Source organism: Salmo salar, chromosome ssa03 (assembly GCF_905237065.1).
Source record: "Salmo salar chromosome ssa03, Ssal_v3.1, whole genome shotgun sequence".
Classification (NCBI taxonomy): Eukaryota; Metazoa; Chordata; class Actinopteri; order Salmoniformes; family Salmonidae; genus Salmo; species Salmo salar.
Genome location: NC_059444.1, coordinates 31738025 through 31763055, shown reverse-complemented (window position 1 = coordinate 31763055; position 25031 = coordinate 31738025). Strand labels below are relative to the sequence as shown.

General features: G+C 42.1%; 1 protein-coding gene across 12 annotated transcripts in view; it reads left to right on the top strand.

Moving 5' to 3' along the window:
- Positions 1-25031, top strand: part of LOC106599757 (adhesion G protein-coupled receptor L2) — a 126082-nt gene that overhangs the window by 40906 nt on the left and 60145 nt on the right. For 10 of the 12 annotated variants that reach the window (XR_001327565.2, XR_006769103.1, XM_014191055.2 and 7 more), the window contains exons 3-5: positions 17603-17816; positions 21317-21426; positions 23585-24388. Coding sequence is in view for 10 of the 12 variants with exons in the window: in XM_014191055.2 (XP_014046530.1) it covers positions 17603-17816; positions 21317-21426; positions 23585-24388 (1128 nt within the window). In the remaining 2 variants the exon portion in view is untranslated. Of the gene's footprint in view, positions 1-17602; positions 17817-21316; positions 21427-22446; positions 22490-23584; positions 24389-25031 lie in introns of those variants that run through there. The other 2 variants (XM_045714722.1, XM_014191060.2) reach the window with 1 other exon arrangement.

Genomic DNA, 25031 nt, shown 5'->3' with positions numbered 1-25031 from the left:
TATCTCAGCTCACTGGTCACGATAACAACACCCACCCGTAGCACGCGCTCTAGCAGGTATGTCTCACTGGTCATCCCCAAAGCCAATACGTCCTTTGGCCGCCTTTTCTTCCAGTTCTCTGCTGCCAATGACTGGAACGAATTGCAAAAATCGCTAAAGCTGGAGACTTATATTTCCCCCACTAACTTTAACCTCTATGGGCTAGGTGGGACGAATTCGTCCCACCTACGTAACAGCCACTTGAAGCCTGTGGCGCGATTTTCAAAACCTTAAAAATCCTATGACTTCAATTTCTCAAACATATGACTATTTTACAGCTATTTAAAGACAAGACTCTCGTCAATCTAACCACACTGTCCGATTTCAAAAAGGCTTTACAACGAAAGCAAAACATTAGATTATGTCAGCAGAGTACCAAGCCAGAAATAATCAGACACCCATTTTTCAAGCTAGCATATAATGTCACCAAAACCCAGAAGACAGCTAAATGCAGCACTCACCTTTGATGATCTTCATCAGATGACAACCCTAGGACATTATGTTATACAATACATGCATGTTTTGTTCAATCAAGTTCATATTTATATCAAAAACCAGCTTTTTACATTAGCATGTGACGTTCAGAACTAGCATACCCCCCGCAAACTTCTGGGGAATTCGCTAACATTTTACTAAATTACTCACGATAAACGTTCACAAAAAGCATAATTATTTTAAGAATTATAGATACAGACCTCCTCTATGCACTCGATATGTCCGATTTTAAAATAGCTTTTAGGTGAAAGCACATTTTGCAATATTCTAAGTACATAGCCCAGGCATCACGGGCTAGCTATTTAGACACCCGGCAAGTTTAGCACTCACCATAATCATATTTACTATTATAAAAGTTTGATTACCTTTTGTTGTCTTCGTCAGAATGCACTCCCAGGACTGCTACTTCAATAACAAATGTTGGTTTGGTCCAAAATAATCCATCGTTATATCCGAATAGCGGCGTTTTGTTCGTGCGTTCCAGACACTATCCGAAATGGTAAAGAAGGGTCGCGTGCATGGCGCAATTCGTGACAAAAAAAATTCTAAATATGCCATTACCGTACTTCGAAGCATGTCAACCGCTGTTTAAAATCAATTTTTTACGCCATTTTTCTCATAGAAAAGCGATAATATTCCGACAGGGAATCTCCTTTTCGGCAAACAGAGGAAAACATCACAAAGGCGGGGGCGGTCGGGTCACGCGCCTAAGCCCAGAGTCCCTTGATCGGCCACTTGAGAAAGGCGATAATGTGTTTCAGCCTGGGGCTGGGATGACGACATTCTGTTTTTTCCCGGGCTCTGAGCGCCTATGGACGACGTAGGAAGTGTCACGTTAGAGCAGAGATCCTTAGTAAAAGATAGAGATGGAAAAGAAGTTCAAGAAATTGTCAGACAGGCCACTTCCTGTAAAGGAATCTCTCAGGTTTTGACCTGCCATTTGAGTTCTGTTATACTCACAGACACCATTCAAACAGTTTTAGAAACTTTAGGGTGTTTTCTATCCATATGTAATAAGTATATGCATATTCTAGTTACTGGGTAGGAGTGGTAACCAGATTAAATCGGGTATGTTTTTTATCCAGCCGTGTCAATACTGCCCCCTAGCCCTAACAGGTTAACCTCTTACATCTAGACGTTCCGCTAGCGGAACACCTGCTCCAATATCCAATGATAGGCGTGGCGCGAAATACAAACTCCTCGAAAATCCGAAAACTTCAATTTTTCAAACATATGACTATTTTACACCATTTTAAAGACAAGACTCTCCTTTATCTAACCACACTGTCCAATTTCAAAAAGGCTTTACAGCGAAAGCAAAACATTAGATTATGTCAGCAGAGTACCCAGACATAAATAATCAGACACCCATTTTTCAAGCTAGCATGTAATGTCACAAAAAACAAAACCACAGCTAAATGCAGCACTGACCTTTGATGATCTTCATCAGATGACACTCCTAGGACATTATGTTATACAATACATGCATGTTTTGTTCAATCAAGTTCATATTTATATCAAAAAACAGCTTTTTACATTAGCATGTGACGTTCAGAACTAGCATTCCCACCGAACACTTCCGGTGAATTTACTAAATTACTCACGATAAACGTTCACAAAAAACATAACAATTATTTTAAGAATTATAGATACAGAACTCCTTTATGCAATCGCGGTGTCCGATTTTAAAATAGCTTTTCGGTGAAAGCACATTTTGCAATATTCTGAGTAGATAGCCCGGCCATCATGGCTAGCTATTTTGACACCCACCAAGTTTGGTACTCACCAAACTCAGATTTACTACAAGAAAAATTGGATTACCTTTGCTGTTCTTCGTCAGAATGCACTCCCAGGACTTCTACTTCAATAACAAATGTTGGTTTGGTTCCAAATAATCCATAGTTATATCCAAATAGCGGCGTTTTGTTGTGCGTTCAAGACACTATCCGAAGGGTAACGAAGGGTGACGTGCCCGGCGCATTTCGTGACAAATAAAATTCAAAATATTCCATTACCGTACTTCGAAGCATGTCAAAGGCTGTTTAAAATCAATTTTTATGCGATTTTTCTCGTAAAAAAGCGATAATATTCCAACCGGGAGTCGTTGTTTTCGTTCAAAGACTGAAAATGTAAACATGGAGTCGTCTCGTGCACGCGCGCACCAGTCTCATTGTTCTCAGATCGACCACTTACCAAATGCGCTACTGTTTTTCAGCCATGGCCTGCAAAGTCATCATTCAACGTTCTGGCGCCTTCTGAGAGCCTATGGGAGCGTTAGAAAATGTCACGTTACAGCAGAGATCCCCTGTTTTGGATAGAGATGATCAAGAAGGCCAAGAAATGGTCAGAGAGGGCACTTCCTGTTTGGAATCTTCTCAGGTTTTGGCCTGCCAAATGAGTTCTGTTATACTCACAGACACCATTCAAACAGTTTTAGAAACTTTGGAGTGTTTTCTATCCAAAGCTAATAATTATATGCATATTCTAGTTTCTGGGCAGGAGTAATAATCAGATTAAATCGGGTACATTTTTTATCCGGCCGTGAAAATACTGCCCCCTATCCATAACAAGTTAAACATCAGCTATCTGAGCAGCTAACCGATCGCTGCAGCTGTACATAGCCCATCTGTAAATAGCCCATCCAATCTACCTACCTCATCCCTATATTGTTTTTATTTACTTTTCGGCTCTTTTGCACACCAGTCATTCTACTTGCACCTCATCTGCTCATCTATCACTCCAGTGTTAATTTGCTTAATTGTAATTACATCGCTACTATGGCCTATTTATTGTCTTATCTCCTCAAGCCATTTGCACACACTGTATATAGACTTTCTTTTTTTCCCTATTGTGTTATTGACTGTACACTTGTTTATTCCATGTTTAACTCTGTGTTGTTGTTTGTGTCGCACTGCTTTGCTTTATCTTGGCCAGGTTGCAGTTGTATATGAGAACTTGTCTTCAACTAGCTTACCTGGTTAAATAAAGGTGAAATAAAATAAAAATAAAAAATGTACTGCTGCTCTTTAATCATTTGTTATTCTTATCTCTTACTTTTTTAAAGGTATTTTCTTAAGTCTGCATTGTTGGTTAAGGGCTTGTAAGTAAGCATTTCACTCTAAGGTTGTATTTTTTTTTATTTTATAGGAAGAAAGGGGATCTTGCCTCTATCAAAGGGAAAGTAGGCATATATTGCATCCGTAGTGTCTGTGAAGAAAATTATTGCAATTTAGAGAAGAATTTGTCACTGACGTTCACTTTATACTGCAGGCGATTTTGTAGGAGTTTATAATTCATTTTTTGGCAGCATTGAATATGATATACACCCCAGATGTTAATTATTTTTAAAAATTATATCGGCGGAGGAAAAATTAAAAGGAGTGAAGTCATTCAAATGAATTATGATAGGGTAAGTGTGTGTGTGTGTGTGTGCGTGCGTGCGTGTTTGCTTGCATATTTCTGTCAGTGGTGTATTTGTGTGATAACCTGTGCAGGATAGGTTAGTCTACATACTGATTACTATTCTGTGTGTGTGTGTATTTGCGTCTCATTGGGCTTGGTTTATTTCCATTATGTTTTATTAGCAGCAGCGCTCTTGTTTGTGTACCTCTGTCTGTCTGCTAGGTCTGTATACTCTAGATGGTGAACGAACACCACTCTGTAGCATGTAATAGTAAATCCCCCAAGGCTAGGGAGGCTGTGCCATGGAGCATGACCACATTTTCTTTCCAGGAATTAAATGTCACCTCGGGGTGGGTCACCTGCAAACAAAAGGGCTGCTGGGCGATTTGCAGGTATAAACAGCCCAAGATAAGGAACCCTTCTACTGCTGTGCAGGAAATTGAATAAGTGTGGTTAGAGACGGAATAAAGTCCCCCGAAACAGGGGACTGAGAAACAGAGAGACTGAGAGAGAGGCACAAAGAGCGTTTTTGTTTGCCTGGTACGTTATCAGCATATTCCTCCGTTGAGTGCGCAGGGCTGCCAGCCCGCAATGGCTCCTCATCGAAGTGAAGGAGGGGGGGGCAGGGAACCAGGAAGCTGTCTGTCATCAAGGTCTCCCCATCTGGCCAATCTCTTATCAGTGGCCAGGCTGCTTGTTGCTCGTATTGACCGGTGGAGGAGTGGAGGGGGCAAGGTCATCACAGTCATCACACTCTAGTCAATCAGTGGTCAGTCAGACAGTGTTCCCGAGATAGTCAGGCTGTCGGGTTGGGCTACTGCATTGGAATGTGTCTGGATTCTGTTTGTCTCTCACTTCCTTGACCAAACTCTAAAAGGGTCACCTACAACGACCGTATATGGGATGTTGGAATGTGATTTCTATAAAATGATTATACAACGGGTGGGTCTAATCCTGAATTCTGATTGGTTAAAAGTGCATTCCAGCCGGTGTCTATTGCACAAGTTACCACTGGCTAAATCTATGACATTAAAAGTCCTATTTACTCTGTTCCATCTGACTGCGCATCTCATCAGCCCAGGCAGGGAAGTTAAAAACTTGATCTCCTCTATAAAAAGCATCTAGACATTATCTCACATTTCTTTTAGACAAACATTTAGTTTTCAACAGTGGAGAATTGTATAAACCTTGCTGTCTGTCTCTCAGACATTTGCAACAATGTTTCAATATTCAAATTCAACATCCAACTATCCCATAGTAATGAACGTGTGGGGTTCGGGAGACCAGAGAGAGAGGCAGGCAGCGTTTCTCAGCCTGTCATGAATCAGCTGACATCATTTTATGGATATATACAAAGAAATGTAAATTGAAAAAAGGTAAAATGAAGCGAAGCGCAGCTAGTTTGTAGTCTTTCCAGCTTCAATTTGAAGTTATTGTGTTAGCTGTGTTGTTGCCTAGCTCCTCTGAACAACAGTGTCCTAACGAGAGAGCACATTTTCCATGCCAGGCGAAATCGTGCCTCATTAGCTCCTTGTTTTGGATGTATCCAAATAAATGTCACTAGAAAACAGCTTAAACAAATGCAGCTACTGATGTTATTCTGTCTGCGCTGTTTGACGTGACTGTAAGTTAGCCGTAGTTGGCTTGCTAGCATGCAAGGGATAAGAACGTTGCCAGCCAGTATGGCAATGGAACATTTAGAACGAACGACTGGGTCGCGTCCATAGATACAGAACAAAAAGACTGAACGACTGGGTCTTGTCTCTGGCAACCGAACCAATTGAACGAACGACAAGCCGGCTTGGGTAGCAACCCTAGATTTGTTTCGGGACTATATCTTGTGGAAGGATGAAATGGTATGAATAAATTAATCAAAATAAAGTTTTTAATGAAAATATGTACAGTTGAAGTTGGAAGTTTACATACACCTTAGCCAAATACATTTAAACTCTGTTTTTCACAATTCCTGACATTTAATCCTTGTAAAAATTCCCTGTCTTAGGTCAGTTAGGATCACCACTTTATTTTAAGAATGTGAAATGTCAGAATAATAGTTGAGAGAATGATTCATTTCAGCTTTTATTTCTTTCATTACATTCCCAGTGGGTCAGAAGTTTACATACACTCAATTAGTATTTGGTAGTATTGCCTTTCAATTGTTTCACTTGGGTCAAATGTGTCAGGTAGCCTTCCACAAGCTTCCCACAATAAGTTGGATGAATTTTGGCTCATTCCTCCTGACAGAGCTGGTGTAACTGAATCAGGTTTGTAGGCCTCCTTGCTCGCACACGCCTTTTCAGTTCTGCCCACACATTTTCTATAGGATTGAGGTCAGGGCTTTGTGATGGCCACTCCAACATGTTTACTTTGTTGTCCTTAAGCCATTTTGCCACAACTTTGGAAGTATGCTTGGGGTCATTGTCCATTTGGAAGACCCATTTGCGACCAAGCTTTAACTTCCTGACGGATGTCTTGAGATGTTGCTTCAATATATCCACAGAATGTTCCTTCTTCGTGATGCCATCTATTTTGTGAAGTGCACTAGTCCCTCCTGCAGCAAAGCCTCCCTCTTTTTCCTCCAAACATAACAAGGGTCATTATGGCCAAACAGTTATAGTTTTGTTTCATCACACCAGAGGACATTTCTCCAAAAAGTACAATCTTTGTCCCCATGTGCAGTTGCAAACCGTAGTCTGTTTTGGAGCAGTTTTGGAGCAGTGACTTCTTCCTTGCTGAGCGGCCTTTCAGGTTAAGTCGATGTAGGACTCATTTTACTGTGGATATAGATACCTTTGAATCTGTTTCCTCCAGCATCTTCACAAGGCCCTTTGCTGTTATTCTGGGAATGATTTGCACTTCTCGCACCAAAGTGCGTTCATCTCTAGGAGACAGATCGTGTCTCCTTCCTGAGTGGTGTTTATACTTGCGTACTATTGTTTGTACAGATGAACGTGGTACCTTCAGGCATTTGGAAATGACTCCCAAGGATGAACCAGACTTCTGGACATCTACAATTTATTTTCTGAGGTCTTGGCTGATTTCTTTTGATTTTCCCATGATGTCAAGCAAAGAGTCACTGAGTTTGTAGGTAGGCCTTGAAATACATCCACAGGTACACCTCCAATTGACTCAAATGATGTCAATTAGCCTATCAGAAGCTTCTAAAGCCATGACATCATTTTCTGGAATTTTCCAAGCTGTATAAAGGCACAGTCAACTTAGTGTATATAAACTTCTGACCCACTGGAATTATGATACAGTGAATTATAAGTGAAATAATCTGTCTGTAAACAATTGTTGGAAAAATGACTTGTGTCATGCACAAAGTAGATATCCTAACCGACTTGCCAAAACTATAGTTTGTTAACAAGAAATTTGTGGAGTGGTTGAAAAACGAGTTTTAATGACTCCAACCTAAGTGTATGTAAACTTCTGACTTCAACTGTAAATCATTATTTGAATATGTTGGTAACCCGTTGTATAGAAGTGATAATGCCCTCAAAGCCGGTGTTTGGAGGATATGCCTAACAACACCCGTGCCAATATATTCTCCAAACACCAGCTTCGAGGGCGTTATCACTTAATTGTACTCTTTCAGGAGTTGAATGTAACATGATTGTACTGTATGTCAGGAGTTGAATTGAACCTTCACTGTAATGATATGGTAACACATTAGTATTTGTTATCATTAATATATAGTGTACGGCTTTCACGGCTGTGTTTTGGCATGTATGTGCATGTGGCGTATTTGTGCGAGCGTGTGGGCGCGCGTGCATGAGAGTGTTCCCCTATCATCTGTGTCTTTTCCTTATCCAGCGAGCGATGCACAGAAGTGGGTTAAGTGCCTTGCTCAAGGGCACATCGGCGGATGTTTCACCTAGTTGGCTCTGGGATTCGTACCAGAGACCTTTGGGTTATTGGCCCAACGTTCTTAACCGCTTGGCTACTTGTAGTCCCCCGGTTCTGGTTAGTCCCCAGTCAGCCCTACTGTTCCAGCCTCATTATTAAGAACCGATTTAATCCCTGTTCCAGTCACAGTTCCTCCTGACATACTCTGTCAATGTGCCGTACTGAGGGAGCCTCTTGGGCCGGGCTCAGAACACACAAACACACACACGTACGCACACACGCATGCAGGGCCATGTGATGAGGAGGGGACCCCCCTTAGGGAAGCACCTGACTGGTTCCGGGACTTGAAGCAGAAAGCCCAGCTGGGGTTTAAATGTGAGGGGTTAGGAACGGGGCTTTGGCTTTGAGGACGTTTAAGGATGCAGCACAATCATTCAGGGGAGATAAAGAAACTACGCCCTTGCTACACACAGGGGAGATTTTCCTTCTATATTCTCCTCTTTCTGTGTGTTTCATCAACTCTGTGGAAAAAACATGCAATAATATGCTAGGCCAGCTTGCAGCAGTGAACTAATTATTGATTCTCTCCCTTGTGTATACTGAATAGGTTTTTCATAAACTCTCAACCAAAGCCTTTTGCGATTTTAATGTTTAACGCCTGTGACACATATTTGTGTCTTTGGACGCTGAGACTCTTTGGACGCTGAGACTTCACTTTAAAATGTTTACCAGGCTTCCGGGGTGGGTGGCGCAGTGGTCTAATCTCTGCTGTGCCACCAGAGATTCTAGGTTCGAGCCCAGGCTCTGCCGCGACCGGGAGGCCCATGGGGCAGTGTACAATTGGCCCGGCGTCGTCCGGGTTAGGGAGGGTTTGGCCGGCAGGGATATCCTTGTCTCATCACGCACTAGCGACTCCTGTGGCGGGCCGGGCGCAGTGCACGCTGACCAGGTCGCCAGGTGTACGGTATTTCCTCCGACACATTGGTGCGGCTGGCCTCCGGGTTGGGTGTGCGTTGTGTCAAGAAGCAGTGCGGCTAGGTTGGGTTGTGTTTCGGAGGACGCATGGCTCTCGACCTTCGCCTCTCCTAAGTCCGTACGGGAGTTGCAGCAATGAGACAAGACAGTAGACACTATCAATTGGATACCACGAAATTGGGGAGAAAAAGGGGTAAAAGATTAAAAAAAATAACTAAAATGTATACCAAACAAAAACCATTGATTTCAAAGTTTAACAAACCATAACTCTATGCGCAAGGATTACTTTTAACAATTTCCACTGAACATTTTACAAAAACACGTTTACAGGTAGAACTGTGCAGATAGAAAGTTTGGTAACAGAATAAAACAGAGGGAGATTTTATCGTAATTATGTTACTAAAATGTGCATCATTGCATCTAAATGTTTTGTTTTATTTATTTACTGTGTAAATGTTTTAACGTTGTCATTGTGCATAGAGTTGTATGGTTTGTTAAACTTTGAAATCAATGGTTTTTGTTTGGCAAACTGTTGCAAAATGAAAAATGGGAGTCTCAGCGTTATTCTGTCACTGTGGAATTGTAATTCTGTCACTGTGGAATTTCCTTTACAAAAAAAAAAAAAAACGTTTGATTTGCCAAGCTCTAATAATCCAACAGGCGCTTGGTTTGGATAACGATCGACAAAAGGAGACATTTTTCTAAGACATGTTTTTAACATGGTGTCATCTCTGTCATGAAGAGCTAAATTAATGGCTGACCCTGCGTTGGCCTCAGAGGATTAAATGCGTTAGCTATGTAATGATGTTGCTCCCCGTTCTTAAATGGCTTCCTTTTGATGTCTTAAAGGTCAGAGGTCAGGGCAGTCCCATTGACAGAGAAGATGACCTCAGTTTAAACAGGGCATGTTCGATAGTTAGTTGTAAACAAAGAAATAGAATTTCACCCATCACAGACCCATTGGCTTGATTGGAAATTCCCATTCTTGTAATTCTAGTTATATGGTTATACTCTTTCGCTTTCCCTCATAGCTTGGAAAATCAGATGTCATCGAGGGATGTCTTTAGCTTGAGTTGAGCCTGCTGCTGTCTTTGAAGAACCCAAACAGTCTTTCGCCTAGATGCTACATTGAATTTGTGAACTGTCTGGAACTGTCATGTTTTGCCATTGCTGACTTTGAAGACAACAACAAAATCAGGTTAAGCACTAAAGGGCGCTTGGTGTAAAAAATAAGGACAATAGGAACATCACTCACTCGTGCGTCACTTTTGAAGTGGATTTGAGGTTTAGGTTGGGATTTAAAGGAGGCTTGCAAGTTAGCATGCCTGGAGCACCTGGGCTTGTAAGCAGGAGAGAGAAAATAGGGATGAGGGGAAATGAGGATGAGAAATGCCACATGAGCGTCTGCCGTGACAGGGTCTATCTCAGTCACACACATGTACACACGCCCACACAATATCTCCAATATCTCCAATATTTCCAAGCGCTTAAGAGATGCCACCGGGGGGAGGGGAGGGGGGGGCTGACTCTATCATGCTTTAGTCCCAGTGATATGACAAATCCTTCCCCTTTAGTTCTCCAGAATGAGACACGCATCAACATCCCGTGCATGTAATGCTCTCCTGCTCTCCTGCAATGCCCACCCACTGTTTTCAGAGGGGGAAAAAATATAGAAAACACAGTCTAGGAGATGAATGGCCACGGTCATGAATACCAAGAGTGATTTTTGGAACCTGAAGCACCACCATTGTATTTCAGCCATATTAAAGAGAGAAATTCCTGAGAGCATGGCTTTCACCACAAAATGGACTAAGTGACTTATCCGGTTCTATTTTAGAATGCTTACGGTATATTGGAACCTGGAGGTGTTTGATAGCAGTTATTTGTCTGGGAAAGTAGCGTTTAGCCTTTGGGGTCTGCTTTGCGGTCTTGTTTGACATTGTCTTTAGAAACGATTCCCAGCAAGCTAGAACAGAGACAGAAAGAGAGAGAGGGGGTGAGTGTCATGGGAGATGGTGCCATATGTCCTTGTCGATTGTATTATTGCAGTTTTGGTGGTTGTAATGAAATATGGGCCTGTTGTAGCGGGGTCATGCCTGTACAGAGTATCTCCTGTGCAGATGTTATTTTGCAACTCCCCAAATCTCCTTCCTCATCTCTCAACTCACTCCCATGTGTTTTAATGTGTGTCTTCCTTTTGGATAGCATTTGGGAGATTGTATCACAGATAGCAAATGGCAGACACCAGCAGCTACGCTATTTATTGTATGCTTCCAGACACTAGCAGCTATGCTATTTATTGTATGCTTCCAGACTCTAGCACCTATGTAATTTATTGTATGCTACTGAGGGATATGAAAAGAGACTTGAATGAAATATTTTTTCAAAATATAATACTTTTCTGTCAGCTTAAGAATGTCGTGTTTACAATTTGAGACTAGTATTATTTAATAAAGAAGGGGTTAATTGCAAGTGCCCTTTAGAAGCCACCGTGATTTTCTTCATAAAAGTACTTTATTTCGAAATGAATTCAGCCTATTGTTTTTTTAAATCCTTCCTTGCCCTGCAATCAACAACTTCCATTGAACAGATTAGAAATACTGCAGAGGAGTACAAAGAGAGCAGAATTTGTTTTAAAAAAACCATGTTGCCGCTTTGTTCTCACTTGTTAAGTATTCAAATATGCTTTCGATTTTTTTTTCCTTTTTCTTAATTCCCTTTGGAAAATCGTGACTTCATCTTTGGAAAACATACTGTATGCTCGCTTGCCCTCTACTCTCGCTCCGGATATTAGATTATGGAGGCATCCAGCGCAGTTGGGAGGAATGCTTGACTTTGGAAGATTCCCTCTTTCTTCCCGAGACGTAGGCTACCAGTAATATTGAAGAATAAAACGACCAAAAAAGGCAAACAATTTTGAAGGACTCACGCTGTGTCAGCGGTGGGGCCACTCTTATTCTTCTAAAGGGTTACACCCTGCTTTATCCTGTGGCGAAAGCGTCCCTGTCAAGCCTAGGCCCAGAACAATGGGGGCCAGCCTGGGGGAACAGGTCCATTTGCATGCAGCTGTTTGACGTTTCCACGACCACAAAGACCAATCAAAGAGGCCTTAATGGAGGATGACAAGCGTCAACCAACGCCTAGCTGTGCTCTGTCTGTCTGTCTGTGAAGGCTCTTGCGGCCCTCGCCACTCTGTCTGTACCCCCCCCACCCCTCCAAAACTGGCCCACTTTTTGCCAGACTGATCAAACATTCCGGTACTCTTGCGGCTCCTCAGTCTGAGTCTGAAGTCCTCGTGGAGAGCGGAGGAGGGGAGTTTTGGGGGTTAAAGGTTGTATAGGATAGGCCTCTTAAAGGACAAAACAATCCTGGGAAAATGAGGGGTTAGGATGAGGGGCTAAACATAACTGTGACTGTGTGTCATGGTCTGGTGCTCTGGCCAAAGCCAATAGCTTTATATCAAACCTTAATTGTCTTTTTATTTTTTTTCTCTCTTTTTTTTTTCTCAGGGGTTTAAAAGCATCAGACGATGGCAGTGCGCCACTGGCTGGGCCTGTATTTTTCAGATGCACCCATCTGCGCTGTGGTGCCACTTTCAATTTCAAGGGTGTTGATAGAAAACAAAATATGTATTATGGAAAGGATTGTTGCCAGTGAATTATAGGCTGCGTACCGAAAAAAGGAGAAGAGACTCCACACTTCCATAATACGACACATTGTGAGTCCGTATTGGCCCCCTGTCTGCCTACTCTGTGCTCACTTGAGCTCAAATAGCAGGCTTACCCGTTGGCTGGTCAGGGGGAGGAATCTGAAAAGCCTATTTTCTATCCGTCAGTCAGTCAGTCAGTCACTGACCAGAATGCCTGATAAGGCGTCGCCGTGTCAACAGGGCCAGGAATAGGGGATCACAGCCAATTATGGCACAGAGAAAATGTGTACAGCGGTTTCCATGGCAATTCAATTGCACATTCTATTTAGTATATTATATACTGGCCTGCTGGATGCAGCCGTAGGATTAAGACTGGGGAGTTTATGGAATTTTGGGTAACGATTAATTGTCATGCAAATGACCACAGTTATAGTCATAATTGTATTTTTGTTTGTTTTGAGCTTGTAATGTATCATAATGCATCTTTGAAAAATAGCTACGACCTACCTAATGAATACAACATAGCGTTGGTGACACCCCCATCTAAATAATGTATAGGTTTGGCTGCTTGTAACTGTTGGAAATGAAGCTTCTTCCGACTATACTCGTAAAACGATTGCAACTTTACCCTTTTCATGTAAAAATGAATAATTGCTATTGGGTAAACTATCTACTTGAAAATAAAGTTGAATCCCTCCCCCCTCTTAAAATAAACGTATTAAGGCAATTATGATGATACTTTTTTTTTGTTCACGTTATTGTTAATAATTCTGGACCTTGCGACTAGAAGGTTATATCTGACATTTTGGTCAAAATTGTGTCATTAACATAGTTGCTCTTTAGGTGGTCCTTTACATGTGAGATATGTCAGATAAAAATAAATAGTATAGTTTACTGTAGAATTTTTTTGTAAATTATCTGAATGTTCTATCTGCACAAACACCTTTTCACTTGCTGCCATACGGTTCTATCTGCAGTCTTAATCACACAATGATGGATTGTCAATCAAAATAATTGGATGGAGGGCGATATACTTATTGAGTCATGAAAGAGGAAGACATCACAAAAACAGTTCTGAGATCTGGGACTTATTTAAAAAAAAAACAAAAAAAACATACATTTTGCAGATAGAACCTTGGGACTCCCAAGTCCTTGATTATTCATATCATAGGTTCTGGTCCTCTTTTTCAATTACTTAGATTTTTTTTCTCACAATTTTTCTGAAGAATGGCCATAATGTAAGCTCTCTATGGGCAAAATAAATAAATACAGGTGCCTTAGAGCATGTTTAAGGTCCTTAGAGAGGCATTGCTGTTTTTGACTAGTTCTATAGCGATATGAAAACCTCCATGGAAGGGTTATTTTAAAATTACAAACGTTTTATTGATGACTAGCAAGTAGTTTACATACTTTGGGTGTCAAACACCAGAAAAAGATATCAGTTTACTCATCCACAGCTAAGCTTTAGCAATGCTGCTAGTTATCCATAGGATATAGTGTATTTGTCATTTTCGCTTTAACAAATGTGTGATGGACATGAATTCATATATTTGACGATGTGACTAGAGAGAAGGGTATTCTCTTGATTTAATCATTACATTTTTGTACTTTTCTATTGAAATAATTGTAACATTCTGTGCCAGATTGAATCTTATGGCTGAAGCCAGATTGACATTTCAGAGCCACAAGGTTCTAGCTGCGATTGCACCACCCCCTAAAAAAACAAATTTTCAAATGTCTTAGGATTTCGATGCTCTGCACTTCAGGTACATTTAGGGTGAGGACCAGAATGGGTGATCAAAAGAAGAATTCACTACAAAACAGTTCTGAGATCTGGGATGTGAAAACTTTATTGCTCAATATCTCAGAACTATGCTTTGGGCAATTCATTATCGGTTACGCGATTATATGGTTATTGTGCCAGCCTTATGTAGGATGATTTAATGTTAGTCTGAAGGAGCGATAAAGAGAGAGGTAGCCTTGCTCCGTTCTTTTCTTTTTTTACACACACACACACACACACACACACACACACACACACACACGATGTGCTATAGATTTTCCCTCCTGTTTTCTGAACTGTTCTGAACTGCAGCTGGCTGCCCGACATGCTTGTGTCCTGTGGCAGTTCTTTTCCTACCACTGCAAAGTTGGAACAGAGAAGTCAAACAAAGTTACACAGAGCCATGAGATGAAAGGCTTTTCACACTTCCTCAAGACATTGACATTCATGCACACACAAAAATGTTTCTCCCCCCGCGTAAACCTCTCTGCCCCATTTAACTTTTAATAAAAGTCTCCAACATTCACAGTGATGTTCCAAAAAAAATCTAAGTGGATACATTGTAAATGTATCATACCCGAGTGGCACAGTGGTCTAAGGCACTGCATTTCAGTGCTAAAGGCATCACTACAGACACCCTGGTTCAAATCCAAGCTGTATCACAACCGGCCGGGATTGGGAGTCCCATTGGGCGGAGAACAATTGGCCCAACGTCGTCCGGGTTTGGTCAGTGTAGGCCGTCGTTGTAAATAAAAATCTGGTCTTAACTGACTCGCCTAGTTAAATAAAGCTTAAATAAAAATGATAAATAAAGTACCTGTGTTTTCCATTCTGTTCACATCTGTTCACTTCATTTACACAGGCAGACCAATTATTTTCAGTAATTGGTCTTTTGACAAATCAGATCAGCTCTGAAAAATATCTGATGTGAAAAGAATTAAGCTACCTGTGTAAACGCAGCCAAAGAGTTAAGAATGCTTTGAACGAATGGTTATTGAAAGGACATGATGTGCAGTCTTCAAACAGAAAGAAATTACTTTTTACTTCATTCTATTATTTTCCCCCAAAGGAAAGAAAACAAGATTTGCTCAAAACATTACAACTTTTTTTAAAGGGATTTTTCATGATACGTATCCAATTACCGAGAGGTAAGTGAGTCATTAATGAGATCCATGCTATCTGAAGGGAGTGGAGAGACAAGGCAATTTGTCCTTGTGTGCGCCCATAACAGTCAAGATACTCCCCCTTAATTGATATACTGTTGCCCTATGGCCAGATGGATCTATACTGTACTGGGGAAGAGGAGGCAGGCGAGCCCCAGGCTTAATCAATTGCTAGGCCTCAATTGACAGCAGCTGTGTGTGATCAGACCATACAGTAAACTGTAGTTCCCTGATAGATGGCCTATAACTAACTGTTGGACAGAAGGGAAAGGAGGGAGGGGAAGTTACAGTGAGCTACAGTCCACTCTAAAGGAGAGTTTTTCCATTGAGAAACTTTAAAACCCCATGAAATGTATTCTTTCTTTCTGCTTTCTGTAGCCTCTGCGATAAAGCTGTCACTCCCTCCGTGAGGAATGGCCATGAAACCCATTCATTAGTTTTTGTGGAAGTTGAAGCCGCACGGGGTAGTTACAGTAGTTATAGCAGTTAGTTGAACTACGGCACATACATCTCAACTAAGCAGAATCCACAGACCAATTAGCATACATGTTTATCATCAGTATATTCATGAATGCGCATATATTGTAATCTGAAGTGGACACATAGCATTCTGTTGTAAAAATGGTTCATGCATAAAAAAGCATTTCCCACTGAGAGCTTGTTTGGTGCCTCATGCTTCTAGTCGAGTCTCAGAAATTCTCATCTCTTGGCTTACAGGTGCTTTATATCCACGTTTGTATGCAAACCTTTCTCGACACTCGTCAGTGTTTGTCTGCGACATTTGTGGAACCTACACAGAATACCATTATAATAGAGCAGGGCATGGTACCACTACAGGCTAGAATGACAAGCAAATAGACAGACGTGAGCCGAGGTCGAGGTCTCAGGGTAGTAGGAGTTTCAAGCCGAAATCACTTCAACTTTGAGCCATTCGTTCAAACAATCGCTAATTGCGTCATGCCCTGGCTGTCAAATTGTGTATGGGTGCAATTAGCAGGCGGGGGCAAAGCAAACCTGAGCTGGTTAGTGTTATTACTTGACAATGCAGAGGAGCCAATGGGAGCGCTGAGAAGGTAACAGGCTGAAAAGAGAGACTAATTAGCAGAGTAGTGTAGTGGCAGAAAACACAAATGGCAGCTGAGCTGGCCCCTCAGAGAGGCAGACTGTTGCCGCGGACAACAGTGATTATTGACAGCTCATGCAGTGCAACTGCCTTGCACTTAGTCCTTTAACGGAACACCATTAGCATTTCTGAAAGTTGAGGTGTTTTCTTAGGGATTGGTCTCGAAATAAACTGCATACCTGTTCGTTTTTTTTCTTCTTTCCTTCCTATTTTTCTTTCTTTAATTTATCTATTTCTTTCTTTCTCTCTGCTTTCTTTTAATATCTCTTTTTATGTATTTCCATGGTATTTATGGCTTGACGTTTTATTGCTTTTAGGGAAAAAAGAGAGTAAAAAACAACCTTTTCGATATACTTTGTTGATGGGAGGAACAAAAACTGATCAAAATAGTTAATTTTCCCCAAAGCACAGATATTTTGCTGGTGTTCACATCTGCTGAGCTCCGCATATAGATTTTTCCTCTTCTGTGGATTTTTCCTCTTCAGTGTCTTCTATCATCGACACTGTAAAATGGATTAAATTACATTCCATGCTGCTGCTGGGAGATTCAGGCTCTTTTCTGCCTCTTGCTCTACTGATAGAAAAGCTAAACAAGTGAAACAAAACACAAATGAGGGAGCTTGTACCCCATTGTCGAAACTAACCATTCAAACTTAATCGAACCATGGTCCTGAAGGAGGAATTGAGAGAGAGATTTTGGGTTCTATAGTATTGTGTTTAGGTGTATTTGAATTTGTTTCTTGGGTTGTTACATGGACTTTTATACAATGACTATACAACTTCGTTGTCTTTGCCAGAAACAAAGAGACCTTAGAGAAATTGGTAATTCAATAGAACTGTATTTTTCCTAATCCTTGTTGTACTGTATGTTATAATTCTTCTGTTTTAAACCGTTGTAAACATTGGATGAGTGGTCTGCAGTTACTAATTAAATGGATTGTCTTTTGATGCTCTGCAGTCTGTACTACCTCCTAAGATATCAAATTACTCCATGTTATTGGGTACTTTTGGCTCCTCTTGGCTCCCATTCCTATGAATGCAGTATATTATAGCACTTTACCTAATATCTCTTTTACGTTCTCCCCCCTCTCTCATCTCTCTATCCCTCCCTCCCTTTCGCCCAGGGTTCGGTCGTGCGGCCCTGCCGTTTGGCCTGGTCAGAAGAGAGCTCTCCTGCGAAGGATATGCCATCGATCTCCGCTGCCCCGGTGCTGATGTCATCATGATCGAGACAGCGAACTACGGCCGCACCGACGACAAGATCTGCGACGCAGACCCGTTCCAGATGGAGAACGTCAACTGTTACCTCCCCGACGCCTACAAGATCATATCACAAAGGTAAGAGTCAACTGCTACCCCACCCAAGGCCTACAAGATTGTATCTCAAAGGTAATAGAGCAGGAAGGTCTCGTTACACAATATAACCTGGAGTTAGTTAGGGATGTGTGGTATGTGATTCTAGAGTCCAGTCTAGTGATTCTGGATCCACTATTTTTCTATCGAAACAAAGTGGTTTGGTTTGGGTGGTAACCCTAATATTACTAGACTAGCATTTGTGTTACTTTTTCAACTGACCAAAAACAGACAATTTACCCACACTTCCTTGACTTTTTTAATAATCAGATGTTTTTCTGGGTATTGTTGTGGAACTCTAGACCGTAGAAACTGGACAGGGGGTCATTAGTAGCAACCCTAGACCATATGCTCTATGCATCCCTGCACCAGTACCACTGCAGCTGCTCAACCAGCCAGCCAGCCAGCCAGCCTGTCCGTCTCAAAAGAGTCACATGAACCTCCTTCTTAATCCCTCTGTTTCCAACATTCGTTTTTTGTTCCAACACTCGTACTGCATTGACACAGCCCAGCACCCAGCCCTGTGCAATGCCTCTACCCCCCTCATAATACCATTCATATTAGTAACACTCTCCCAGGACATTTAGCTGCAATACTGCCACTAGGCTGCACGCACCACTTTAAATTGACTGCTATGCCGGGCCCCAGCCCGGAAGTGTGTATTTAAAGGACCCCAGATTAACGTTTCATAAGTCAGCAAGAACCCCGGCTCACCTACCGAAACACGCCGCTACCCTGCCCTGACCTGTGTGCTACTGAGTGTATGTAGTCATCCACCTTAGGAAATAGGTCCTGCCTGCTGCCTTATACATCCACATCCACAAAAATTCCCATGAGCTCTTGAATAGATAATAAAGACGTCCCATATTTAGCTTGTCACGCTACATTTACTGCAGTGTTTGTCTCAGCCGTTGCACACGGACCAGACAGAGACAAAGACAGAGAATGCTCACCGTGTCCCTTGATTTGTCTGTTAGTGCTCACGTGCTGGTTTAGCCGACTTGGGTTCAAATACTGTGTGATATCTTTCAAATGCTTTGAGCATTTCCCCTGGCCTGCTTTGAGGTCCAGATGGGTGGTTTTGCAACAATTCTATTGGTTCTATTGCATCAGACAAGTTCAATCGAGCCCGGATAAAGTGTTTGGAATTATATCAAATAGTATTTTATCCCATGTCTGCATTGTTGCCTAGGCTAGAACCCACTGAACTCCACTTCAAACTAATCTGTTAACAAAGGCTTTAGGAGAGTCAGTGGAGGTGGTAAAGAGCCCAGAGCCCGATCATGCTCTACACCACTAAACCTACTGTAGCTTGTGTGCGTTACTCTAATGTAGTAGATCAGAGGAAATGAGACATGACAATAATGAGTATTGATACAATAACCTGGGGTGGTTCAGGCAGCAGCAGGCCTAAGCCACAGAACAGCCAGCCTGATGATGCGCTAGTCTGATGCCTTGTTATAATGGATGCTGGCTTAAACAATGGAGGTAAACGCACTGCATAAAATGAGAAATAGGCTGGTGGAGGATTTGTCTGTTACCATGGATGTCACTATGGGTTTATATGTTAAATGTTTGTTTGTCGTTTAGCAGACAATCTTATCCAGAGCGACCCCGTGAGAATCAAACCCACAACCCGCCATGCTCTACTGAGCCAAATGGGATAACTGAGCCACACGGGATTACTAAGTATTTAAATCATTTAAAAGACGCCATCAACCCATTGGTCATAAGCAGGAAAACATACAAATATGATTAACACAAAATGATGATAGGTGAAATTATCACTGTTTCAGTGGACAGAAATCAGTGTTAACACATTATGGAGGTAATGAGTCATTTTTCTAGAAATTCACTTCTTTGCTTTCATAAATTCTGGTGTCATTGGAGTAAAAATCACAAGACTGTAGCTAGCTAACAGATTAATTGCAGGGATTTGGAATGAAGGGGAAGTTCTGGAGAGTTTTTCACACCCTTTCCCATGCAGCACTAATCTCTTCCCTCAGAGTAGGACAGGGTAATAGCCCTGGGCTGGGGATAATGCCATTTTTTTCTTCATTATTATTTTCTGACGAAGGGAAGTGGATAAGTGTAGCTCACATAACAGACATCACTGTCTGTCTGCCTCCCGGACAACCTCCTGTAAAGTCATTGTAATAGTGGTGACGATGACGACGATGATCTGCCGGCTTCAATTCTACATTTGATGACGGGGGACAAACAATGGGAAGAAATAGAAGAAAGACTATGATTAGTCTACCGACCGTTACATTAGTTGGAAGTAATTGTCCAATATCTCAATGCAAATCACATACTTATATGCAGGTTGTAATAGGCAGCAAGTGACTGGTTAATGAACACTGCGATTTTACGCATGTGTGTCTTATCTGTACGTAATTGTATTACACGTGGATTTCCTACAAGGTCACTGGGTCACGGGCAAAGTTTTGTAGCAGGTCTGATAACAACCTAATTTGTTCTTGGCTGTCACACTAAAAGCTGTCCTTTTCGGCTTTTGAGGGACAGCTAGGCTCTTTGCTTCGGCGGTGATTCTGTGCGAGATCTGTCCAACTTGCACGACTTTGCATTCGACCTTCTCAAATATTTATCACTAAACCGGTCTGCAAATTGTTAAGTCGCTATTTTTTTTTATATTTTTTTTTTTACTCGTCATGGGATAACTGTTTGCTTCTGCTGTTGCTGCTGCCTTCTCAATCCTTCAGTCTCAAGAGAGCTTGATTGAAGTGGGGACAATTTCATCCTATATTTATACAAAATCAGTTATTCTATTTCCCCCTCCATCTCTCACTCTGTTGCACTCGCAAAACACAAACACGCACAATTGAAACCGTTTTAATTTAAGGGTAGCACATTCAACTTCATAGCCAAGGTCAACTCAAGTTATGAGGCAAATAACTAACTCCCATAGCAAAGGCTCGGGAGCCTCCCATAGCAAATAATGGTGAGCATTCTGTGTTTCGGTTGACCCGCTTGAAACAGCCAATTACCCTGCCTGTTGTGTACAATTGAAATTGTTCTCTGTGTGGGTGAGTGGTCTCAGTGGGTACATGGCTCTGATAAGGTGACATTCTCATCAACATCGCATAATATACTCCAGACCGGTCTTCAGCTCTTCACAGTTCTCCCACTCTTTATTTTTATGTCTGTGTGTGTGCGTCTCTCTGTATATCTATTTACTGTTTCTCTCTTTTATTTATCCCCCCCAAATGATTCTTCTCTTCCTCCCTCAACTTGTTAAGTTGGCGTCGACAGTACAGCATATTGAATCAAGGCCCTACTCTGATGAATAGGATTTTCATATCCTTCACCACAGCAATGCCGCAAACTTGATTTGAATAAGTGTGTGGAGGGAAAAGGGAAGTGGCTATGTATTATTCATGTGTTTCTCTCACCCTAATACCACTCCTGGGATGTTATAGTAGTTTGTGTCATTGCTGAATTGTTTGTGATCCATCTTTTCCCAGGTGCAATAACCGTACCCAGTGTATGGTTGTGACTGGCTCTGATGTGTTCCCTGACCCCTGCCCTGGTACCTACAAGTACCTAGAGGTTCAGTATGAGTGTGTCCCATACAGTAAGTATTCACCCTTTAATTATGCAGTGCTACTTTGATGTTTCTTCAACGTATTGTTAGGTTTATCACAACCATTGCTTATTTAGTGGGATCCTGTTGGGGGGAGTGGGATATGTGTTATCTTGTGTGTAATGTTTGTTTGTAGTCTATTATTAAACGATATACAGTTGATACCAAAAACATATGTAGTATTTACTTAGTTTTCTTTTAAAAATCAGACTCTTGTAACATGCAACCTTTTTTTTCTGTTATGTTTTATTTTCTGAAATAATACTTTTGCTTTACCTCTTCATTTCTCAATCAAATGTTCCTTCCTCTCTTGTGTCTTTTCCAAATTAACCTCTATGCTTTCTCTCCTTCTAAGTTTCAGTCATTCTTGTTCCTCAGTTGTCTCACTAGGATCTTTCCCTGTTCCGTTTGTTGCTGCACTGCTTTAATGAAGGAACTCAATATTGTTCACTTGTAATTGTATTTTTTGGCTCATTTGGGAAATTTCGCCTGTAACATTAGCAACAAGTTATGTTCTGTGGTTGGCCGAAGCAGACTTTGGAATTTAGTTTAGATTTGTGTCTATAAAGTTTTTGTGTAAATAGTGCTCCATTCAATCCTGCCAAAAATAACTATTTTGCTGTTTCTCTAAGAACTTTATCTGATTTTAAACTGAATAGCGATTTCAGAAACGCTACAATGTTTCTTTATGTCAAACAATTCATTTGAAAGTACTGTGGCCTGATTATTACCGATGCGGTCAGTGACCAGGCTAAAACATATTATTTTGATGGCAAGAAAAGCATGGAATCGTGATCGGTTAAACAGTGTTTGACTCCAGCCCTAACCTGTGTGCTTTCATATTATAGGGCATGATAATGTCCTATTTTTCCCCCCAGTATTTTTCTTGTTCCCCCAAAACAGGCATCTCTTGGTCCTCTATCGATCATATCCTCTAACCTTCTCTGCTCGTGTACCTGGTAGTTGACTCACGATAACCTTTCTCTCCCTCTTGCACTCTTTCTTTTTTGCTTTCTTTCTTTTCCAATGCCTAAAATAGAAGTGGAACAAAAAGGTAAATGAGTGGTCCAGTCTTACCCCCCCGTCCCCCCCCCCCAGCCCCCTGTTATGTGGTGTTCAATACAACCCTCCCTCTTGTCTCCTCTCTTCTGATTGCCTCTCTAGTCAAAACACCCGCCCCAAACCCCGATAGGGTGTTGATTGCGACTCTGGGAGACAATTAGAATTTCAAAGGCATTTTTTTTTTTAAAGCAGTCTAGAGGATTGAAAGATATTTCTGGTCCAGACATGAACACATGACATCTTATCAGAACGATCATCACTGACTCATGAGGTGGATTACGTTAGGAATGATATCCCCGCCTACCTACTTAGTATGAGAGTAACTATTTGTTTTTGTTTTTATATAAAGTTTAGTATTGTCTTCTGGCTTAGTCTTGTTCTGCTTGGCAATACCCTTTGATCACACCCATAGCACGTGATGGTCACCTGCCTTTCTCATCTACAACCAATCCATAGGATTCCAATGGGACACTTGCCATGACCTCCCTCACCCATCAAAGGTTTCTTTTTTTTGTCTGTTATGACGTAGAGTTCCAGCCTCTACTGTTGTTGTCCTGTCTTCTCCCAAAGCTCCACCCTCATCATTTTATCCCAGCTTTGCTGCCACCTCCATCCAGAATATGTCATTTGGTCTCTCCACAAGACGTGAAGTCTTATCCCTTATCATTTTGTCTTCTGTGTGCTTTTTCAGTAAGCATGTGCAGTTCGGCCATTTACACAAGTTGTAATTAAAACAAGTTCCAGTATACACTTCAGCCCTAGCTACCTCTCCCATGTCTTGCATTTACAGGTTTTTTTCCTCCTTTTGTTAACTTTTTTTTGTCCCACACAGTTAACGTGTATGGCAGACAGACTCTATAAGGAAGCAAGTCCTTTATTCACTTCTGCACTTTTATTTTTCCCTCTATTCACAAGCAATGGCACTCAGCGCTAGTTCAATGACAGTGCCACACGTCTTTGTCCCACACTCTACTCAGACAGCAGCGAAAACTATACACACTACAATACCTTGAAGAAATATTTGTGTTGATACTCTGCTTATTTTCTTTACTTAAACCCATCTTTCTGTCTCCCTCTCCCTCACTAGTTTTCATTTGTCCCGGGACCCTGATGGAGGTGGGGGAGCCCACGTTTGTGTTTGAGGCAGAGCAACAGGCGGGGTCGTGGTGTAAAGACCCCCTGCAGGCCAGAGACAAGGTGTTCTTCATGCCCTGGACACCGTACCGCACCGACACTCTGATTGAGTACAACTCCCTGGAGGACTTAAAAAATGGCCGCCAGACTACCACCTATAAACTCCCACATCGAGTCGACGGCACCGGCTTCGTGGCCTACGACGGAGCCATCTTCTTCAACAAGGAGCGCACGCGCAACATCGTGAAATTTGATCTCCGCACACGCATCAAGAGCGGTGAAGCCATCGTGGCCAACGCCAACTATCACGACACTTCGCCGTACCGCTGGGGCGGCAAGACGGACATAGACCTCGCCGTCGATGAGCGGGGATTGTGGGTAATCTACGCCACGGAGCAGAACAACGGGCGCATGGTGGTCTCACAGCTCAACCCATACACGCTCCGCTTCGAGGCCACCTGGGAGACGGCGTACGACAAGAGATCCGCCTCCAATGCCTTCATGGTGTGCGGCGTGCTGCACGTGGTGCGGTCCACCTACGAGGAGAACGAGAGCGAGGCGCCCAAGAGCCACATCGACTACATCTACAACACCAAGCTGAGCCAGGGAGAGTACACGGACATCCTGTTCCCCAACCAGTACCAGTACATCGCTGCTGTGGATTACAACCCCAGAGATAACCAGCTGTACGTGTGGAATAACTTTTACATCCTGCGCTACGATCTGGAGTTTGACGCGGAGAAAGACCCTGCTGAAGGTACGTCTCAGTCACGGTGTGGCCTGTTTCAGATGAATCCTGACTTGAGATCTGCATGTGTACATTGAATTTCACAAACTTAGTTTCAATAGATGATTGCTGTAAAGTTACAAACACATATTTCAGTTTAGTATACAGCCCTTTGTGTTGTGTTTGTGTCAGGTGCTGAACATATTCCTGTGTGTGTGTGTAGGGGGGGGGGGGGTGTATATAAGTCTCATGATGACAGATTTGTTTATTTTGAACACAATACAGGTGTGATTCAGAGAATAGTGGGGTTTGGTTAGTCCTTATTAGTAAACAGAAAATTACAGTTATACCTTGGAACGGGGTATAACTCCCTTAGGGGGCTTCGCAGTCTGGCACGAGGCATCCGCTGGAAAGCCTTGCTTCCTTTATTACCATAAGGCAAGCTCAAGCATTCCCTCTCCACTTGGACCCTATCAAATTCTCTAATCTCAGGTCTTATCCCAATCCATTATGAGCAGTGGCCTTGTGAACTTCCCTTTAATGCCCCGGAATGGGATTCTGAAATATTGCACACGGTATGACAGAAGGTTATCCCATCCCCACTTTCCTTGCCTTGCCTTTGGATCCGATTCGGACATCTGTTGCTATGGCTACCCTATCAACCGTGTTGTTG